Below are 23,178 nucleotides of genomic sequence, written 5' to 3' on the forward strand. Positions count from 1 at the left end.
GCGTGCCCCGAGCCTAACAACAGTTTCAGGTCCAGTTTCTAGCAGGCAACAGAGGTGCTGCCGTGAGAGGAAGGCCTCTGCGCATTACATTAGGCCAAAATGCACCGTTCTGGTAATAAATCCGGAGTATCGACAGGCTCTGGCATTTTAACGTTAACAGCAACCAGACGGTTCAGTCAGTCTTTCATTCAGATGGATAAAAGCTGACAGCAGGGCTTTTAGCCGTCTCAATTTAGCAACCACCTATATCAAAACAAGGTGACATCCGTGTGACGGCTTCTGTGCTGTTCAGACAAACCTCCCCCCCCCCCCACACACACACACACACACACACACACACACACCAAAACAGGAAAACACTACAAGACTTTAATCACACACTGTGAAAAATCCCAATTGATAGGCTCCTTTGGGCCCCGTGTAGAAGGTGAGAGGATACAGGCAAGATGTGTAATTCAAAATTAAGGTTGTGTAATCCATTTTGTGAGGTTGATGGAGTGGTGGTCCTACAGTTTGGAAATAGCAGGGAGGGCCTCTTATTTGTAGACTCGGGCCTAATGCCAGATACAACCGCAGATCATTTAATGCATAATTGATCAGGTCCCTGCTGATGAGCAGTTGAATATGAGCTTCCATTCAGTTTATCTGTTATGTTGAGAATGTTGATTTACCTTTTGCTATAATCAGTGCTGTTAAGATAATTGTATTCTAGTCTAGAATTACCTAACAGCTCTGGCACTGGCTCAAAGTGGTGTATTGCTGAGGATGAGGGGGGGGTTCTTGTTGAGGTTATGTTGGACATTGAGTCATTATGTTTATGAAAGGTGCACAGATTCAGTGACACTGCACTATTGTTAAGGCATGACATATAAATAGGTTTGTTCTGGAGTGTGTGAGATATTTTTTTCTGCTCCTGGTTGTTCCTGCTCTGTTCCCTCACCCTTGTGGTTTGGATGCTATTTTGACCAGCGTGCCAATTTTCTCTGTTCAAGGCCATGCAGTGTCTACCTAGTCCTGCTGCGCACTGACAGAGATTAATCCTCGCAGCCTCAGCAGCAAGATAGATACTTAAACAAACTTAATGACTTTGTACCAATAAATGCAGCAAATGGTGTTAATTTTTACACCTCTGCAGATGCAAAGATAATTTTATCATTAACTTAGAAATAAAGAGAGGGTTACAGTTGCATAGTAGGAATACATAGTAGGAATAAATCTAATGTTCTGTAACACACCCTATAGCGTTTTCTTTGCACTTTTACACACATAATAAATTCAGCTGCACCCTGATGAAAGACCAAGCTGTTGACTAAGGATTTTGTTGGAATACTAATTGTTTTGCTGTAGATTTATGTTTTATGACTTACAGTAATCACAATGTCAGTGTACCAAGCAAACTTTTAACTGAGCAAAACTTTTCGCAAGCAAATAGTTTCAAAAAAGTCAACTAATCATTTCTTTGACCTTTGAGAGAAGCACTTTAATATATACTGTGAATAACCATAACAAGACTGACGTGGAACTAAAGGAATAGTACGGGATTTCAAATTCACATACTTTACGAAATTTAGTTGAGCAAAAGGAAAGCATTTATCTAAATAGGATCATGATTTTTATTAGGGTTTCATTTATTTCAAACTGCAATCCATTTGTTTGAGCCATGTTGAAATTAAAGTGCACAAATAGAGAAACCTACAGGCTGCACTAGATGCTGCTGCGGAATAGTCGCAACTAAGGCCTCAGTCATTCTCTGTTGTGTACAGACACCAAAAGCTGGAGTAGTAATTGCTGTTATACGTCTTTGAAATCAGATGATAATGACATTTATGTCACTTAGACCCCAGCGTACCTCCCCATTATTACATAAATGAACTGTGGTGTATCACATCTTTGGTAAGCTAAGTTCAGTTCCTCTAGCCACACCCAAGCCTGATTACTGCCACACCCATTTTCAATCAAGAAATCACTTAAATGGGACCTGCCTGACAAAGTGGAGTAGACCAAAATATCCTCAAAGGCCAGACATCATGCCACGATCCAAGGAAATTCAGGAACAAATGAGAAACAAAGTAATTAAGATCTATCAGTCTGGAAAAGGCTATAAACCCATTTCTAAAGCTTTAGATGTCCAACGTACCACAGTGAGAGCCATTATCCAAAAATGGTGAAAACATGAAACCGTGGTGAACCTTCGCAGGAGTGGCCAGCCGACCAAAATTACCCCAAGAGTGCAAGATCGACTTATTCAAGAGGTCACAAAAGAACCCAGAACAACATGCAAAGAACTGCAGGCCTCATTTGCCTCAGTTAAGGTCAGCGTTCACGACTCCACATTAAGGAAAGTGACTGGGCAAACATGGTCTGCATGGCGGGGTTCCAAGATGAAAACCACTGCTGAGCAAAAGGAACAAAAAGGCTCGTCTCAGTTTAGCCAGAAAACATTTTGAAGATCCCCAAGACATTTAGGAAAATTTGTGGACTGATGAGAAAAAACTTAAACTTTTTGGAAGTTGTGTGTCCCATTGCATCTAGTGTAAAAGTAACAGCATTTCTGAAAAGGAACATCATACCTTGGGGTGGCTGTAGCTCAGGTGGCAGAGCAGGTCAGCCACTAATCAGAAGGTCGGTGGTTCGATCCCAGGCTGCATCCTGGCTGCATGGCAAATATCCTTGGGCAAGATACTAACCCCGTGTTTGCCTACTGGTGGTGGTCAGAGGGCCCGGTGGCGCCAGTGTCCGGCAGCCTCGCCTCTGTCAGTGCGCCCCAGGGCAGCTGTGGCTACAATGTAGCTTGCCATCGCCAGTGTGTGAATGTGTGTGTGAATGGGTGAATGACTGAATGTAGTGTGAAGCGCTTTGGGGTCCTTACGGACTAGAAAAGCGCTATACAAATGCAGGCCATTTACCATTTTACCATACCACCAGTAAAACAGGGTGGTGGTAGTGTGATGGTCTGGAGCTGTTTTGCTGCCTCAGGACCTGGAAGACTTACCGTGGTAAACTGAACCATGAATTCTGTTGTCTGCCAAAACATCCTGAAAGAGAATATCTGGCCATCTGTGTGACCTCAACCTGAAGCACACTTGGGTTTTGGAAGAGGTCAGTGATCCAAAACACTCCAAGTCCACCTCTAAATGGCTTAAGAAAAACAAAATGAAGGCTTTGGAGTGGCCTAGTCAAAGTCCTGACCTGAATCTGATTGAGATGTTGTGGCATGATCTTAAAAAGGCGGTTTATCATGGGAAACCCTCCAATGTGGCTGAATTAAGACAATTCTGCAAAGATGAGTGGGCCAAAATTCCTCCACAGTGCTGTAAAAGACTCCTTGGCCATTATTGCAAACACTTGATTGCAGTTTTTGCTGCTAAGTGTTATTAGGTTTAGAGGGCAATAACTTTTTCAAACTATTGTACACGAACAGGTGTGTGGCAACTACACCCATATGGAAAAGAAATAGAAAGAACTTATAAAAGACTTGCATAAGATGTGGCCTACTTCATATAGTGAATCATATAAGGCTTATATGATTTACTCATGAAAGTGGACACTTTCTCATTACTTTCATATATTGTTTTAGTAAGTATCCAAAACGTACAAGTTTCATTTATATAATTTTTCAAGGGATCTTATGTCTGGTTTCACTCTTGTATGCTTTTCATACAAGTTTCACATAAGACAGATGCAAACCTTATAAGATTTATATACATCTTTTCCATATGGGCATTCTTCCTTGAGCTTATTCCATAGTCACTCCTCACCACCCTGGTGTTATCCAGAGCCTCAAAAGCCTAAGATGACATTACTGTTTATAGTTTGGTTGTCTGCATAGGTGGATTTGTGCAGATTTTTGTGGAGGCATACACCCTGCATACTTTACTAGACAAAGGCCCTGAGTCCACTGTACAAGGACCTAATTGCTCATAATTGTCCGAAGAGCTGCTCCTACAGGACAACTTGAACTAGCAAAGTCTATTAAACACAGTGCAATTTTAGTGGAAAATCACAAGGAAAGTTACTGGAAGATACAGAAGGTAGAAATCTTAGATAAGAGTTCATTAAGGATACACTTCGCCGTCATTTTCAGAGGTTATTTGTTATTGCACTATACATTTGTGCAGTGAGTCTACTAAAGGGTCTACTAAAGGTTTTATATTGTTTGGTTTATATATTTGGTTTATATTGTATTTGATCTGCATACTCAGGTATTTAAATACTTTTGACATATTTTGAACTGACACTTTTAAAGACAAATTTGTTGGTATTTTCAGAAAGACCTAATGGTTTGTTTTTTACATTTTGATTTAACTTTCGCTAATGCTGATTTTCTGATTCAACTCAGAGGTTGAAAATTTTCAATTGTCTTCTTACGACAGGTGACATGTAAATATTTACAGCACTGTTTAGTTATAAAATGAGCATAATAGCCTGCCAAGCATCATTATGTTACATGTTTCAGAACCTATATTATGCTAACTTTTGTTGTCATCACGATGAAGTCATGGTAATTGGAATTGGCCGAAGTGGTCCAAAATGAGTGCCATCATAATTTTTTTGAAATTTCCAAATGCACCATGAAAATTGGGACAGCTATGCTGCCCAAACTCTATGTATGACAGAGTTGGAGTTGGCTCTGGCTCAGGAGGTTTAGCAGGTTGAATAGCTGGCTTGTTGCCTCCTTTTACTCGTTGATGTATATTTCATTGAAGATCTCGGAATGCCGGCTGCTACCAGCCAGGAAGCCAAACACATTTATGGTAAATCTGCTTTGTCAGTGTGTGCTAGAAATTGTGCCACAAACCAATTTAAACTCTAATATTGTTTAGTTTTGGTTTATTGCCTAAGAAAGAAAGGTGTAAATTCTCTAACTGTAACAAAAGTAAAGTGAGTAAAGGAAATGTCATTTAGTCACCATCTAAACTTGGTTAAAAATGGATAGAAGATGTGTAATAAGACATACGGTAACTGAAAATAAGTGTGTATATATATCACGATATGTGGTATTTTTTTTTTATACTTTTGGTCATTATGCTTCAGTATGAAGTTGCATCTATATTGAAACTAGACACCTGTTGCTTTCAAACTAGAATTATTGTGATTTGAAAAAGTCTGAGTAAGTTCAATCCAGTGGTTCAGTAGCTTGTAGAACAACAATACCTTAAAGAATTGTTTCCTGTTTTAGTTCATTCTCTAATATCTAATATCAATTTCTAATATGTACAACACAAATGAATGCTCCAGACCAGCAAACTGCCAAAACATCTGCTTTCATAAAGATGTTCATGCTTAACGATTAGTTAAACCAGTTCATTTGAATAGCAGCACTTGGCTGCTACTTGATCTCCTAGTTCTTAGGGACCGTCAAGGTTGTACTTGGTTTTTCTGTAGAGTCATAACTGCCTGTTCTGGCCTTACTTTGGAGCTTTATATGACTGGAATACCACAGTCATGCTACTTTTTTAAAAATTTCTTTAGCATAAATACAATTGTGAGATACAGAACTCAATTGTTAGGCTATAAACAAACTACACATCAATTGCATGACGTTCATATAAACACTACTAAGAACGTGTTTTTAGCGTGATCAGTTGGTGCTGAATTTCCCTGAAGTCTCTAGCCTTATTTAGCCATTTATGTGCTAACACATGTTCATGTAATACCTTCAGTTTACTTCTGTGTTTTAAGAAAAAAATGTGAAAATATTTAAAGCATCTCGTTATCATATTTGCAGCATCTAAACAAAAATCTGATCCAGAAAATGGAACCAGAAATGAAAAATCCTGTCTCATTTATGAATTTTTAAGACTCATTCCTGCAGCACACTAGGAAGGACGTGATCTAGATACAGGCTAAAATTTAGTTAGTTTCCTTCTCTGCTCATGCTCAGCTTCTCCACCAAGTTTTGTTAACTTTGACCTGCATAATCCCGCTGACAGAAAGGTAGATAAATCGCAATGAGAACATACCTCTGCCTCAGCTCTTATCTAGGCAGAAGACACATAATTAAAGTTCAGAGTAGAGCTGGGCGATAGAACGATAACGATATGTATCGCGATATAACTTTTACTCGATAGAGAAATTAAGCTATCGCGATAGACCTCGCCGCTCTTGTCCTCAAAAAAAAAAAAAAAAAAAAAAAAAAAGGTCAGCCAATCCAAATTAAGTAGCGCAGAGCCGAACCAATCACAGCCGCAGCGTCACGTCGCGTGACTTGTTACGTACAGCACAAGTGCCAAGCCGCACGTGTGTTTGTTTGGGAAGCAGCCAGCGGGTAATGGAGCCAGCGCGTAATGGAGGAAATGAGTGTGCCGACTAGAAAAATCAACCGAGCGTGACCGAAGAGAAAACAGATGATGGTTCCAATGCCGGAGAGATTGTCGAACGGAAGAGCCAAAGAAGGTCCGTAGTGTGAAGGTATTTCGGCTATTTCAAGTCTGACAAAAAACAGAGTAGCGTGCACTGTAAATTGTGCCGAAAGCAAGTCTGGAAATACAATAAACCGGTGCATGCGTCACACTGCGCCACGTTATTGTTTCGGTGAAATTAACTTCTACAATACTGTTAATTCTACTCTCTGCAGTGTTTAAATGCTTACATATACACACAGTTACTGTCCCTCCACACATACGACTCGGTTCTGCTTCTATGCCCCAGCTTTGTTTACTTTTTCCCACCGAGGCTTCTAGACTTCTGATTGGCCAATATTTCTGCACGGTTAGGAATCTAGCACCACCTGCTGCTTTGGCATGTTCATAGCAGCGTTTTCCTTCATTTCTCCCTTTGTGTGTGGACGGGATTATTTTTTAAAACGAAAACGGAAAATCTCCGTTTTCAAAAATACCCGTGTACGTGTGGACGTAGCCTCAGTCTCTGACTGGAAGCGCTAATTCGTCATTCGGCTTTTGTCAGACTAAAGTAACTGTTAAAACTGTTTGAAAAGCTCAGCTATACAACAAGGAGAGATTGAGAATTTCCTTTTAGTTCTCAGTTTATTTGATATTGACAAAAGTTAGTCAGTTTTGTCTGTTCTTCTGTAAAACAAACTAAGATTTATTTTTAGAATTAATATTTTGTTTCTAAGTGGAATTGACAATTTAGTCTGTTTCGTTTGTTCTATTTTGAAACTTAAACGCTTTAGTGGCTGCCTTTTGTGTAGTTTGCAATATTTGCCTTTATTTATCTGAAAAAGTCTCATGTTCCTTAAGTACATCTACCCTGTTGAACTTATTATGGGAAATAAATATTTAAATAAAAACAAGCTGCTGATTATTTCACATTTTACTTGTGAGCAACGGCACATTTAAATCTTACAAATATAGTTATTTGGCTTATATCGTGATAGATATCGTTATCGCCTGAAATGAAAAAAACATATCGTGATATGAAAAAATCTCATATCGCCCAGCTCTAGTTCAGAGATTAATGTTTTCAAAGGTCACGTGGCCCTAACCTTTGTGCTGCATTCATGTATTGTCAGTAGAATGGTAACAATGTTGTTATCTCATAGTATATTTGTAGTATATTGCTAACTTAAGACAAACAGGTTATAGCATCTTTAATTTGAGATTTTATTTAACTTTAACTGTATGAGATTTTATCAGCATTCCCATCACATGGGAAATAAAGTAACTTAAAAATCCTTAATATCACTGACTTGGAAAAATACCATTTCCAGATTTCCATTTATTATTAACTAGGCCATCATATCTCTTAGAGGCCACAGTGATGAAGTGCTGCTGTGTAGCATAATCTGCCTCAGGGAGACCAAAACAGAAGATACAAACCTTTTAGCACAAGTTCCAGGTGTATCTGTGCACACAAACAAGTAATATGTAGCCTTCTGCTGTATGGCCACATGCCCAAAGTGTTATATTCACTTTTGTTTTGACTGAAGTATTTTCTTAGTTTAGACACATTTGATAACCAATGTATTAGTCTATACCAGTCCAAAAAATTTTAGTTATTTTTTAGTAAGTTAAATAAAAGATGTAATCAAAGAGTCTGAACAGGAAAGCAGCTCTGAATTCATTTTTTTTAATACCTAGCAAGGTCTGTAGCTTAGTAGTATCATAACTGAGTATATGGTGGCGGTGTTGTCAGCTAGGGTCTAATATAAATGGCATTAATTCCCTCATGAAGTCCTATAAGAATTTTTGTACTTCCTCATACTATAAATAAATCCTCTAATTTTATTATGATGTTGACATAGTGATATGGACTCTGCTTCTTTTGACACTGTGAGGCATTTAGCAACGTGTTGCTTTGGTCTTTGTTGTGCTTGCTATTATTGAACAGATAGATTTTGCACTTTGCCTCTGCTAGTGGTCAAAAATACACCCTGGAGGCAGACTGCTGATATTCTAGTAAGCAATTAAGGCCACACAGTGCTGTGGGTGAAGAGGAACAGGACATTAACAGTTGCTCCTTGAACTCTTGTGGAAAGGTTTAAAGTCGCACAAGAGCAGAAATGTCTAATACTGCCAGGGCTTTAATATTAAATCACATGGCCTTTCATTCAAACTTTACAACACTGTTACACTCTAAGTTTCTTATCTAATACAAATAAAAAACCACAACGGCCTAATCAGCATGAATCAGCATGAATGCAGAATTATAAACCAGACATTTTGGTTAACGATAGTAACCATCTCACATACCCATTTATGTAGTCCCAAAGAGACCTGCTGGCCTACTGAGGTCTAAAATTAGACTACTGGCTGACACACACACAAACACACACAGACACGCACAGGCACGCCAGTCACATGTGTAAACATGATAGAACATGCATAGTGGATTTGTGGGTCAAAAAAGATGCAAAAATGAGTGTTAGCGAATGTCCTGTCACTTTGTGCTTCCTAAAAAACACTAATGGGCTAGCATATGTGGATATTTTATATAGTGTTAATGTAATTCAGACTCTAACATGCTTTAGTTCATTATTAATTATGGCACTGTGATCTTTTAATAGTGTCATAGTCGCACCCTTATTAAAAAAAATATAAAACAAATATCATTAAAAGAGTTAGGATCACAGTTAAAGAGGTGTTGTTACTGTAAACCTATACAAGTGATGCTATACTAAGAGTATTTTACAGAGTATTTTTTGAAAAAATGAAAACACATCGAGCCAGTATATTTCTAACTTCCTGTTCTACTCTATAGTATGTATAACTTTATTTTAGTGACCACATTTAAGTCCCCCTCACACACAACAAACAGCAACAGCCTCAAGGTGTCTGCTGACAGCCAGCTGCTTCGTTTAAGGTTACAGCATGTCTACATTTCATGCACACACAGAGCTCTCAGTGACTTGTTATGTGTGGTGACAGGTGAGCTCAGTCAATGGTGCGATTACATGTAACAGAAAGAGATGCACATGCTTACTGTAGAGGCTAGATTGCAGTTATACAACAGTACTGAACATATTAGTCTCTCTCTCTCATGACCCGAGGGATTGCATAAGCAGCCATCTGAATATAGAATGACAGACAGTAATATGTGTTGTGCTCAAATCTAATTGGTCCAGACAAAATACATGAGCCCTGTGACCTCATTGTCTACATCTTTACCAGACTGTGTTAAATCAATGTCCTGTATAACCTATTCATAGAAAAGTCACCTTAACAAAAAGATGAATGTTATTTGAGAAATCCACGCGTATCTGAGCCTAATCTGAGCCTCACTGATCACTCAGCCTTGTGGTGCAAGCCCAACACAGCCTTGTGGAAATGTAGGGGGAATAAATAAGAAAACTGATGGCAGTTAGGTTAGTTATCAAACCTACAGCTGTTTCTGTTGCCATATTCAGATTAGATGAGCTTCTTCTGAAAAGCTGCCTTTGGTCTTCATCAAACATGTCTGCCGTTACTCTGGCCACACCACTCTATCTTTTGTCTGTTCAGAGCACATTATTGCAAAAGACCTGGGGCCAGATGCAGAAAGCTCTGTTTATATTACCAACCAAAACTGTGTGTATACACTAAGGCAGATATGCGCATACACATTCTTTTTTTTTTTTGTCATATTTATAGAGATGTGCCTATGCATTATCCAGTCCTCCTTCCACAGAAAAAAACCCCTTAATAAAAAGACGTTGAAAAGACATTGAAGAAAGCTTTGATGTCTGAAGAATGCTGAGATTAGGTTAAAAAGTTGAAGGTGAAAAGTCAGCTTCTGAGGCTGTTCAAAAGACATTTACAAAAAGACATCCTTTTACATCTAAATCCTTTAAAAGGTTTAAAAGTTATAAAGGGCGCTCTACTTCCACAGTGCCTCGGACAATCTACTGATTTGGTCACAAAAATAAACATAATTTGGTCAACTTTTAACAGGCCACGTTTCAACCAAATGTAGATGTAAACCAGTGTCTTTTTAAAGGCAATTTAGTCCATGGGCAATGTCCATGGATACCTGGTGTTTGGGGGTGGCCTTTTGTACACTTCTACCTAGTTATTTATCTACATTTGAAAACGTCATTTGCACTACTAGTTACTAGACTATATGTTAAGTTTAACATCTAGTCTAAGTTAAGTTTATTTGTCAGTGTGTTTGTCTCTAAATGTCAGGTTCTACTTTTTATGTGTTTTTTTTTTCTTTTGACCAGATAGCAAATTTATGACTAATTAAACTATGTAAATACTAAGAATCCAGGTCAGTGCCATATCATGAGACTTTGGTAGACAATCAGGAGTCAAATGCAAGCCCAGTGTTTCTTTGTTTTTAAAGTCCTTTTGTATTAGGCTACCATGTTCTTCATGTACACCTTGTATTTCTCTTTTATCAGGTCATGGAAAGAACCACAAAGATGCAGCATCAGTGCGAGCCACACACCCAATCCCTGCTGCCTGTGGGATCTACTACTTTGAAGTCAAGATTGTCAGCAAAGGTCGAGATGGGTAAGCAGATGCAACTTTTAAAACCTTAGAGTTGGTGCCCTATGTTACCATGGTAACCTGACTTAGCGCCCCCCCTCGGGTCATTCATAACATGTTCAGTGTGCCCACGCAAAAATAAAATTGCAGTAACTTTGTGTATTTCCTGTTAGTTTTTATTATATTCTGACTTTGAAGCTTAGGTCCATGAGTCACTGCACTGGCTGTTTTCTGAGGATATTATCAGAGGAGTAGGGTTTTATATATGTGTGTATATGTAAAACCCTGCCTCTTATTGTTTCATTTTAAAGAAAAAAATAGCCAACTTTAATAACTTGAAATAAATTACATGAATTCGATTTTTAATTAACATTTAAACATTTAATTTGATGGTTATAAAAATAGTATTTTTTATGACAATCATTTGTAGCACTGGTGCAAAATTTGTCGGTAACAATGTCTTTGTTCCTTTTTGTCAGTTTTTTTGCATTTACACCTGTTAACTTGGTTGTGCAAAGTTTTTTCCACCTTGAGTCTGTATCAAAACAGCAGTCTTTATATCAATTATCGTATTACTGTCCAAATCCTTTGTCACGACAGAGAGAGTTACATCAGTGGAAAATTTTGGGGTGTTTTTGTTCATCTGCTGTACCAGTGAAAATGGTAGCCAGCCTTAAAAGTACAGTTTTAGTAATCATCACTGTCATCTAATGTGAGGGACTACACCTGAAAATTGTAGATCTGTATGCTTATAGTCAAGATATTCTTCTTAGTTGCCCTAGAATTACAATAATTGGGTGTCATTTCCAGAATTAGGAAATATGGAACGTTTTGAGCCCAGACTGCCTCTTCATCATGGCCCTGTGGGAATTGATTATTTAATCAGAACGCACGCACGCACACACACACACACACACACACACACACACACACACACACACACACACACACACACACACACACACAAGCCTGTTCAGCTATCTTAGTGAGGACCTTCATTGACATAATGGTTTCCCTAGCACCTTACCCTAACCATTAAAAATGAATGCCTAACCCTTACCCTAACCATAACCTAATTGTAACCCTGACACTAAAACCACATTTTGAGCCTCAAAAAGGCCTTCAAACTTGTGAGGACCGGTGAGTGTGTCCTCACAAGTGACTGTTGGTTCTCACAAGTATAGTAGAATGCAGATTTCGGTCCTCACAAAGATAGCTAGACAGGAACACACACACACACAGTTTCAAATTGATACATTTTTTTTAAAAGTACTAAGAGAAGTCTATTTCACCAAGCGTATCCTCCTAGATAAACTGGGTCTGGAATTGTTTGCTTCATTTTGGCAGCTAGAATAGGTAACGTTGTGCACTGTTGCTGAAAAAGTTGCCACATGGAATTTAACAGCAAGAAAGTTCCTCCAGTTTAGTTCTGTTATTACAGGACTCTTTGGAAGGACCTGAATGGCAAATTTACTTCTACATTATAAAACAGTCAAAGATGAACTCCATATGTAAATGAATATGCAAAGATCTTTATTGTCAAATGAGGCCATACCGCACAAAAGAGAGTCATTGCCTTTCAGCTAATTCAGTGATTGCTGAGGTTGCTGATGAGTAAGTGTTAGGTTAGTCTCTGCAATTATTTTGCCATGTGGTTAAATGTCTGGCTTTCAGATTTTCTTTTGTGACTTGATTGGAGCTGAAATACCTCTCCATTTAAAAAAATTCAAATTGCACAGTAAACATTCCCTATTTCCAGTTAAACAGCTAGGCATACAAAAGAAGTGATGCAAAATATGTTTGTATGGCTTTCATTTTTAGGCAGCTAGAAGCTGCATGATGTGTCGTGGAATGCCACGGGAATAACATGTACTCTGTGTATACATTTCAAGTTACACCCATAAGCTAATAAGTCGTTTTGAAACTTAAAAATAAGCTCACATCTCGGGTCTCAGACAGTACTGAGAAAAAGCCATAAATTCAAGAATTTGAATTCATTAAAATTTCGTAGAGATATCTTGATTGTAATTTTCTTCTCCAAGTCCAGATTCGTATTAGTGTAATCTGAAAATACTCATTTTTATGATTCTAGTTTTCTTTGTGAGAACTGACAGCATATACAAACTTTTCTTCAATGCGATTTCCAGAATAAAAGAAATTATTGAACTTTCCATGCAGTAAGTGTAATAAGTTACATTATCTTCTCTCACTGAGGCAACTTTGAAATATAAAGTGCTCTAACACTGGAAAGGGGATCAGATAATTAACTGAAAATGAGTTGCTGCTTATTTTACCAGATAACAGGATACTGGCTCTTTTACCTTTTTCACTCACTTTAATAATTTTAGTACCTTGACCCTTTGACTGCTAAGATGTGGATAGCTTTAGCTTGTTTTGTTGTTGTTGTTTTCCACACTGGTACCCTACGGACTCTACTTTGGCAGATTTTGTGTCTTCATTGACAGTAAAGAGCCTTCATGCTAACAATATGTTAGCATGTGGCTGTAAGTGTGCATGACTATTTGTCTTGAGAAATCAGAGGGTCACCTCCTGATCACTGATATGAGCCAATTCCAGTCCCTGGGCAGTTGATTGGTGTATCTCTACAGTTTTGTTGGGCTGCAGCCTATAAGTCGATGATTTGACTCATCAACTGGATCAAAGTTTTTGTTTACAACTTTTTAAATCAATCTAAACTGGTTTAAGCAGAAATCACATGGACTTCAATGCTCTTTAATCCGTCAGTTTGAATGAGGTGGCGTCATGTGTAGCAGAACTAAGCTGTGGATCTGTAGCTTTGGGTTGCTTCAAGCTGCTTACACTGAAACTAAATAGAATTCCAACTTTTTATTCACTGCCGTAGATGTAGATGAATTAAATCACTTTTACTGAAATGCTCTAGTGTAGCAGTTAGCCAATTGAATGACATAATGAAAATATTCTGAGAGAGTTCAGTGGTTTGTTTTGCAATTCACCATGAAAAGTCAGAGAATTTGGTGTTACAGTGACTCTTTAGCCTGTTGCATTTCATGTTTTTTCTTTATTTTTATGACTATTTACTAGGGCTGGGCGATATGACCCAAAATTCATATCTCGATATTTTTTAGCTGGATGGCGATATAAGATATATATCTCGATATATATTTTTTTAAGCCATAAAATAAGAACAAAAAGAGAGTTCTTAGTCAAAGCTGTGTCCCAGATGTCACACAGGCACTTTTATTAACATACAGCACAGATGTACATGAAAAATTACTCAAAATTAAATTATGAGCATTTATTAAATAATAATGCTCCATAAATAAAAGAAAACAATTTTGTTTTTGTGCTAAACAAAGAGCTCACAATTGTGCAGTCAAAATGTAAACTAAAAGACGCTGAGCGTAATAACAAAGACAGACAGATTTCACAGCTGCTCTGTTCCCGAGTTTTACTGTGTGACTGATAGCCTGGAGTTTGAAATCCACTTCATAACCACGTCTCTTACAGGTGCCATTTATGGTCCTTATACACACACAATACGGTAATATTACGTTGAAGCACAGTACGTATCACTCCGCGAAGCTCCTCGGTAGCCGTAATGCGCCGACAATCTATCAAGCGGTGCAGCTCCGTAGCTTACCAAAGTCGTACTCAAACATTTTTGACAGATTGCTGAGCGCCGTGTACCACATAAAATTGGTTCGCGGCCATCAAGCACAACCAGAATTCATACATAAGGCGCGCTATCAACTTTTGAGAGAATGAAAGGATTTTAGGGTTAGCGCGGTTAGCTCGTTAGCACGTTGACGCCGTCCAGCCCCACGCATAGGGCGATGCGCAGTAACTCGTTAACGGAGATTTGCCATGTCCATCTTGTCGCTGCCTGCACGTGAAGCGATGGGGGAGGAGGGGGAGTTGTCTTCAGTGAAGGCAAGGCGGAGTAACGTTGCGTAGAGACAAAAGTGGACGAAAGACAGGCAAACTTGCGGCTCCACAACTATAATTATAACGTAACATAGACTATATCGATATAAAGGATATTGTCACATCTTATATCTCGTATAAAATTATATCGATATGTTTTAAAAACTCGATATATCGCCCAGCTCTACTATTTACATTGTAGATTCTCACTGAAGGCATTATAATGTAGTAAACAAAAAAACAACAACAACTCAATGTGAAATAACTCAAAGCATGTTTGATATTGTAGAGTCTTCTAAGTAGCGATCCTTTGCTTTGATTGCTGTTTTGCACACTCTTGGCATTTTGTTGATGAGCTTCATAAGGTAGTCAGCTGAAATGGTTTTCCAACAGTCTTGAAGGAGTTCCCAGAGATGCTGAGTATTTATTGACCCCTTTGCCTTCACTCCATCTCATCCCAAACTATCAGAGCACAAAGATCTGATTTGTACAGTCTCCTCTGAACAGTTGATGTAGAGATGAGTCTGCTACTCGAACTCTGTGTGGAAATTATCTGGGCTCTAATCTAAGGTGTTGTTAACTTGCGATTTCTGAGGCTGGTGACTCTGATGAATTTATCCTCAGCAGCAGAGGTGACTCTTGGTCTTCCTTTCCTGGGATGGTCCTCATGTGAGCCAATTTCGTCGTAGCGCTTTTTGGTTTTTGTGACTGCACTTGGGCACACGTTTGTTTTTTAGCAATTTTCCAAACTGACAGACCTTCAGTTCTTAAAGTAATAATGGCCTGTGGTTTCTGTTTTTTTAAATACCTTATTTTTGGCCTTTTTCAGCTTTATTGTACAGAACAGTGAAGAGTGATGGGAAAGCAGAGGGAGAGAGAGAAAGGGGAAGACCTGTGGTAAAGGGCCGCGGGTCGGACTCGAACCCGGGCCAGATGCTTTCCGCCATGCAGCACCGCTCATCCCTGTGAGCTGAACTGGCACCTGTCCTTTACTTAGCTGATTGGTTGTTGCCATAAAATGTATTGTAACAGTTGTCAGATAGGTTGGTACATAGCTGACAACCCTGACTTCTGCACAACACAACTGATGGTCCCAAGCCCATTATTATGAAATTCCACAAAGAAACCTTGTCAAGGCACACCTGTGAAGTGAAACCATTTCAGGCATAACTGCATCATGAAGCTCATTGAGAAAAGGCCATGGGTTTGCAGTGCAGTCAACAAAGCAAAGGGTGGCTACTGCCAGAAATCTAAAATATAACACATTTATTATCATTTTTTTTTTCTTTGCTACATGCTTCATATATTTGACTGGTAGTCTATGTATACTCAAAAAAATTTATTATCATAAATATCATTAAAAGTTGTTGTGGGTCATTTAATTAAAAAAAATAATATTGCGCATATTTTATAGCATGAATATTGCAGTGAACCGTTGGTACCATGCCTAGAGTGGCAAGCTATACCACTGCAGAAACTTAAGGCTAACCTATTTTGCATGAACATAAAATTGAACACTAGAGCAGGGCGATATGGCCAAAAATATTTATCACGATATATATTTGAAAATTTGCGATAACGATATAACCGACGATATAATTGATGCGAGACAAAATACAACTCCACAACATTACTAGCGCAAAAAGACAACCTTCCATTTATTTTCACTTAAACAAGAAGCTGGTTTTTATGTACATTAAAGCTTTATAAAAATGTAACAGTGCAAATGCAAATTCCTTGCTGAAAGTTTAACCAAAAGGCATTTCCAGTAGAAATGGGCTGACATATCCTGAGCATAACCATGTATAATATCCACTGAAGTTAAAAAGAGGTGCTTTGCAACATTAAACTGCAGTGTGCAGTACGCATTTTTCGGACCATAAGGTGCACGGGATTATAAGGCACATTAAGCGAAACAAAGCAGTCAGATAAATCAAACTTTATTAAACTCATTCTTCTTGCTTCCTCCACTTCTGTACCATTGATTCATTAATGTTGAATTCTCTGGCAGCTGCTCTATTCCCATGTTGTTGCAGTATATTAATGACTAACCTCGTATTGTGGATGGATTATCTCAGTTGTTCTCCTGACTGAAGTTTGGTCCGTTTACAGCATCCTGCCATGCGATTGCATTTGTCTCTAACCATGAAGAACCTTCACGTTAACTTTTATAAGTGGAAAAGTGTTAGTGTTCGTCCTCCAGCTTCACTGTTTATGTTATGCTAACATAGCTGTGTCGCTAGCGATCACGTAGCACATCATTATATACCAGCTAGCCCAACTTCAGTAACCCTACAAACGTCACTGCTGTTTAGTTTCCTGTCTTCATTTATGTTGGAAGTGATAGCAGAGCTGTACGTTTGATTTTTTTCAGAAATCTCTCAGTCAGAACATGCAATATCATGCTTAGGTAACTAGCGAAACTAGCGAGCTAACTTCCGCTAGCTTCCTGCTAACTTCTAACTCCATTAAATGTAATAACTTTTGTTTTCATGGATGCCTGGAAGTTAAAGTTGAGAGGCACTTTATAGTTACACCTGGTAAAGCAGCAATGCTGATCGTTTTATTAAAGATGAAAGAATTTAGACAGTTTTTAACTCTAAGTGATGCTGCAGTGTTGTTTGACCTGAACATACGGAGTTTAGGACCCAGATTACTCCCAGATTTAAGAGTATCTTAGTCCGACAAATACGACAATAACGACAGCCCGCTTGCATGTTCTGCAAAAAAATGTGCTTTGTTGTGTATCTGACGGACAAACACCAAACCAGTTCCACATCACGGAAGTTGCACCATTTTTACAAACCAATTCTGGTTCATCTGTTTCACTCAACAATCGGCCATGTGCGTATGAAAACAAAGGCACTGCGCATGCGCGTTTTACTCCCATTCTATCGCGATATTTCATTTTCCTATCGTTGCCTAACATTATACCGGTATTACCGTGAACGGTATAATATGGCCCAGCCCTATTGAACACTAATAATTAAATGAAAGAAGTGAAGAATATCTGTCAGAGGTAAAGGAAAAAGCATTGGTAAAATAAGTATAAATAGAGCCACCGTAAAAGACTACTTTGTGTTATTTGAGTTGCTTCAATGGCTTAGTCACTGGTTTCATCATCACTGGTTATTACAGAACCTTCCTTAGCCATATCCTAGTGGAATTATTAAACTCTCTTTGGAAAAAGCTTTTTTGGTTTAAAAAAAAAGTGCTGCTGACTTTGTGCAGATTGGCCACATTAATCTAGAAAGCAGAGAGAGGATTAATTAACATGGACACTCAACTGGTTTAATTTGACTGAAAAATGATTGTAGAGCACTGACTAAGAATAATCTTGTTTTTATTTGGATTTCTCTCTTCAGATGTTTTATTTGTTGTAGGCCGCTGTGCTGCTGCAGATTTGATTAAAATTTATGTCTACGTATTTCTTTTTCATTATTATTTCATTACTGTGATAAGTCATATTAATAGATTTGCATGTTAGCCCTAGCGGCTGTGTGTGTGCGCGTGTGTGTGTGTGTGTGTGTGTGTGTGTGTGTGTGTGTGTGTGTGTGTGTGTGTGTGTGTGTGTGTGTGTGTGTGTGAGAGAGAGAGTGTGCATCAGTCTTTTTGTTCATAGCTTTGGTGATGAAATATTTCTGCATCTGTTGGATGGAGTGTCAAAGTTCTGTGCAGATATTTTTGTTCTCATCTTTTGAAGATGAAACCCGCTGATGTATTCCTTTAGTCTTTTTCATTATTTATTCCAACGCTAGATAAGTCAGATCAATGCAGACATAAGTGAGAGCTTAATAACTTTGGTGATCTTTTAATTTTTTATATTGTGCCAGCATCAGGTGCATTTTAAGTTTACCTGCTATTATTGTTGAGCACAAAAGCTTGCTATGACAAAGTCCAGCATCACAGAGATGCTAGCATGTCTAGCTGTGTTCACACAGCCCTGAGTTTTTGTAGACTTGACTGATGTGTCTTTTACTCCTCTTACTTTGTAAATGTAACTTATTTGAAAAGCATGGAACATTTGAATAAGACCAACCACGTGGCCCAAAGCAGCCATTTATTACTGATGTTTATGTTATTACTACTTTGTAATATGCCAAATGCATTCAAGTGGCAATAATGCTGACTTGTTCAAATGAGTAAAAAGATTTTTTGCTGTCCTTTTAAGCCGGTCTACATGAAAATGATGCAGACCAACTGCTTATCCTTGTTTGCCACTTTGGATGTTTCAGCTCATGGACTCAGTAAATCACAATGACTAGTCAGAAGAATCTGAAGACACTCTACTCCTGCCAACCCCCATGAATATATGAGCATCAGCTCAGAATTTGCAAAGCTAGCTGGATTAAAGATGTGAGAAGAAGCTGATCCGAGTGTTTAAATGTGCTGGACGCTCAGTAATGACATGTAAATCTAATTTTTTTTGTCTCTTGTTGTGTGCAGATACATGGGCATTGGCCTGTCTGCTCAGGGAGTCAACATGAACAGACTGCCTGGTGAGTACAACTTGAATAATGTCATTGTATTATAACCAGTAGGAGGCTAAAAAGAGAAACCTTTTTTTTTTAGATATATTGATGAATATATTATAGTCAAGGTAGCACAGTGGTGCAGTGGCTAGCAAGAAGATGCAAGGTTTGAATATCCTGCTCTGAAATTGTCTTTATTTCAAAGGCATGAATGTTAGGTTGATTGATGAGTCTAAATTGGCAGAAGATGTAGTGGTGTGTGTGTGGCTGTCTGTCTCTTTACTTTAGCGATGGACCAACAACCTGTCCAGAGTGTACTCTGCTTTTCACCTTGAGACGGCTGGGATGTGTCCCAGCTAAGATGCATAACCAGTTAGGAAAATGGATGGATGAATGTTATAGTGGGCGTATAGCTGTCAGAATATCTAATGAAAAGATGGTAGGCCTACAATTTGGCGTCTGTGTTAGAAGTAGTTAGCAAAATAGGGTTAAATAAGGATTCCCTAGTTTATTCAACAACTCATGGTATGGCAAGAGCGTCATCATGCCATTGTTCACCAACAACATTGGCTTGCTGATCTGATGCCAGCATTTCTGCCACTTAGCAGTCAGAGTGGACGGGTGCTTTGGCTGGCTGGGAAGATGAACATCCTGCGTCACTCTTTTTTTTTTTTTTTTGTTCCATTTTGATTACACACAGCACAGTACACTCAATACAATGAAGCAGCTACAGAGGGGCTTTCCAAAACCTTGAACCTTTCTAATTACTTACTGGCGAACAGCCTTAACCCACAGCCCTTACAGGCTTAGATTACAATCAAAGACTAACACTGTTTACTTTAGCCTTGTTTCTATTTTCTCATATATATTGCAAACCCTGGTAAAGAGTTCATTATTAGGAAATTGAGATATTTTTAGAGTTAAAGTAGCAGTGGAGATAATGTGGATGCATGTGTGGAGGGAATATACTAAAGGTGGATGAAAGGGATGAAGAAGAAATTGATTTTTGAGGATAAATCAGAAGCTGGAAAAGTACCAACATTTCTGAGATGCAGGAATGAAAACAGGTGGAGATGATGATGCTCAGGGTTTCTGCCGTAATTAGATGCAGTTTGTCTGACGGCTGCAGTAGAGAACATGTCAGGACATGTTAATGAGCTGTCATACAGATCAGTAACATGTCAGGACATGTTACTGAGCTGTCATACAGATCAGTGACAGATGACGTGGACTTATTGCACCCTCGTGGTGATCCACCTATTACTTTGTAATGACAGATTGCTCGGTTTGTATTTTATGTAGAGTTTATTTTTGGTCCAGAGCCTTAGCCAACACCCAGTGAAATTACTACTATATGCAAAGATTTCAATGACTGGGTTTTGTGTCAATCTAAGGGTGTCCTCATAGGCAGTTTCACCTTACATCATGTATTATGGGGCTTTCAGATAATAAAGAAACTGCAGTGATTGGACCCTTTTTAAAAACATTAAAAAAACAATTGTACCCATCTTGCATTTGGTTTAGCTCAGTTACCTCTCAGTTAAATCTAGTTCTTCAAGCATAGACAGTACCATTGTACTCATGGCAAACACAGAAATCCCCCCCGCTGGTTACTCAGAAGAATGCAGGTTTAAAGCATTTGCGTGTTGGCTTCACTTTTTCGACACAGAAGATAGGTAGATGGCCATAGTTTGCATGGAACATGCCGACTTGTCTGGCCAACTACCTGCCAAGCCGCAGTGGAAGTTTAAAAAGTGCAATGCAAACCAGAAACAGAGAATGCTTACCTTCAGAGTAAAAGTTGTGCCTTACCACTGCAACCAACACATTCCAAAATGTACAGCTTTTACTTTGAAAGTGAATGGTTACCCCAACCACAAGAAGGCTTTCATTGATTGATAGCCAGCAACTTCCAGTAGCCACTTGCCAACCAGTTAGTGAATACACATTTTTCTCTACTTTGAATGCTGAGCTCATAAACTGGTCTCTAGGCCTGTGTGACTGGAGCCTATTCTGTCTGTGACTTCAGTGCAGTGGTTATATTGTTACGGTGATGACATGTCACGTAATGTACATTTCTGGTCAGCCCACAATGAAAATCATCATTACTCACTGAATTTTCCACCAGTTTTCACCTAGCTTAGTATTTATTTCTATCGAGAAGAATTCGATTCCTACAATAAAGATGAATAAAGTTGTGGAGAATTACACTTGCAGCTTTAATGAAATCAGTTGTTTATAAAAATCTCCTACTCAACAAATCAGTTGTCTTACACTTCTGCTAACTTTGTTTACTTGTGTGAACAGCTCAGACAGCGGTCACTTCTATAATTCCGAGAACAAAGGTGCTGCTATAAAGATTTGATAAGAAACAAGCCTTTGTCTGCTAACACATAAACATTTTATTGTCTAAATGCTGTACATAGACAGTAGGCAATGCATTCATATGGGAGGTCAACATATCAGTTTTATTCCTTGTCCTCCACTTTTCCACTGATTATTTTGTATTGTTTTGTTTTATCTGGACGTGTGTTAATGGTCCAGCAACCTCGGGTGACACAGGGGGAAACATAGTGGCCACTTAGCTGCCGATAACCTCACTTAAGCCCCTTCCCTCTCCCCAACCAGTGAGAACATGTATGTGCTTCCACCAATCATATCCTGTGGTTTTCAGGGCCCGTGTGGGGCTATTTGCTTATTGAATGGTTAAGATCTGTGCGGTGGCTGAGGTTTGTGGAATGCTGTGGAGGCTGGTGGCAGCCAGTTCAGCAGAGTCTAGATGCACACATACACAAAGATCCCTCATTCTCCTCTCTTCTTGATTCGCATGTGTTAGACGTCACACAAAGGCCCGGAACAATGTGGAAAAGCGTTGCATGGATGGATGCTTTTTTCACAACTGGTTACAGATCAGTTATGAAAGTATCTTTTGTAACTAGGATTTTACTACAGATGGTGTGTAGCCCTGGTACACAGATTACTGATGATTGCCTTAACTCGGACTAACTCGGCGTATTTGTGTGCCAGTGTGTGTTTGTCCCAAACTGTGGAGATTTATCTCTGTGTGTCCTGGGCTTCGCTGATTGCATCTCTCAGTGTTTATGTTTGTTCCCACTCATCTGTGCATCTGTGCACACTTTCACAGCATGCTGCACATGTTGTGTGTGTGCTGGTGAAGTGTATAATGTTCTATATGTGCTGTGAGTATATGTATGGTGATTGTGAAGGTGTCTTTGTGCAAAGATGTGTTTCTGTTATTTTAATTTTGAATGGAGATAATATTAGACATTCCGGTTATTTTAATGCAATAGAACTGAGCCCACGAACTGCAGCATCCAAAATGATCAAACTGCTAAATTAACACTTATTTGTCAAATACTGAATATGACATCCTTAAGCAAGGTTGTTGTATTTAACTTTTCTAGTTTTTGCTAGTAATGGCAAAAAACACCCGAATCAGACCTGCGAAATTGAAAATCTTGCACTCAGAAATTCTTCTTGAGTTAAAGCGCTGAAGTGTTATATAAGTTCCCTGTGAGGTGGAATTACCATCATAAATCATAAGATTCAAAACTAAGTTTTGAAAGCTATGGTCTTGAAATTGCTATGCTGAATAGCACACTTTCCTGGTTTCATTTATCCTGTTAAAACTCTGTCTGATGGGGTGACCTGATGGTTGATTGTCTAGGGCACACACCACTTTCTAAAAAATGCTCTCAGCAACTGACTCTCTGCTCAACCTTTGCTGCATGACTTTGCCCTGTCTGCTTTACAAAAAACACTTTTCTAGTCTGTCTCTGCTGCATCTCTTTAATGAAAGGCAAAGTGCTAAAAAAAATATCTTAAAAAAAGAAAACCTGTCAGATGTACCAGAGTTCAAAGCTGAAACTGAAGATTCAAGCATCTCTGAAAAGTCTGTTAAAAGAGCG

General features: G+C 38.7%; 1 protein-coding gene across 1 annotated transcript in view; it reads left to right on the plus strand.

Annotated features, from left to right (window-relative positions):
* ranbp10 (RAN binding protein 10) overlaps positions 1-23,178 on the plus strand; it is a 44,966-nt gene that overhangs the window by 1,109 nt on the left and 20,679 nt on the right. Inside the window, exons 2-3 of the mRNA XM_080870420.1 lie at positions 10,784-10,895; positions 19,224-19,276. Of these exons, the coding sequence (XP_080726546.1) occupies positions 10,784-10,895; positions 19,224-19,276 (165 nt within the window). The remainder of the gene's footprint in view (positions 1-10,783; positions 10,896-19,223; positions 19,277-23,178) is intronic.

This window comes from Rhamphochromis sp. 'chilingali' (genome assembly GCF_963969265.1).
Source record: "Rhamphochromis sp. 'chilingali' genome assembly, chromosome: 2".
Lineage (NCBI taxonomy): Eukaryota > Metazoa > Chordata > Actinopteri > Cichliformes > Cichlidae > Rhamphochromis > Rhamphochromis sp. 'chilingali'.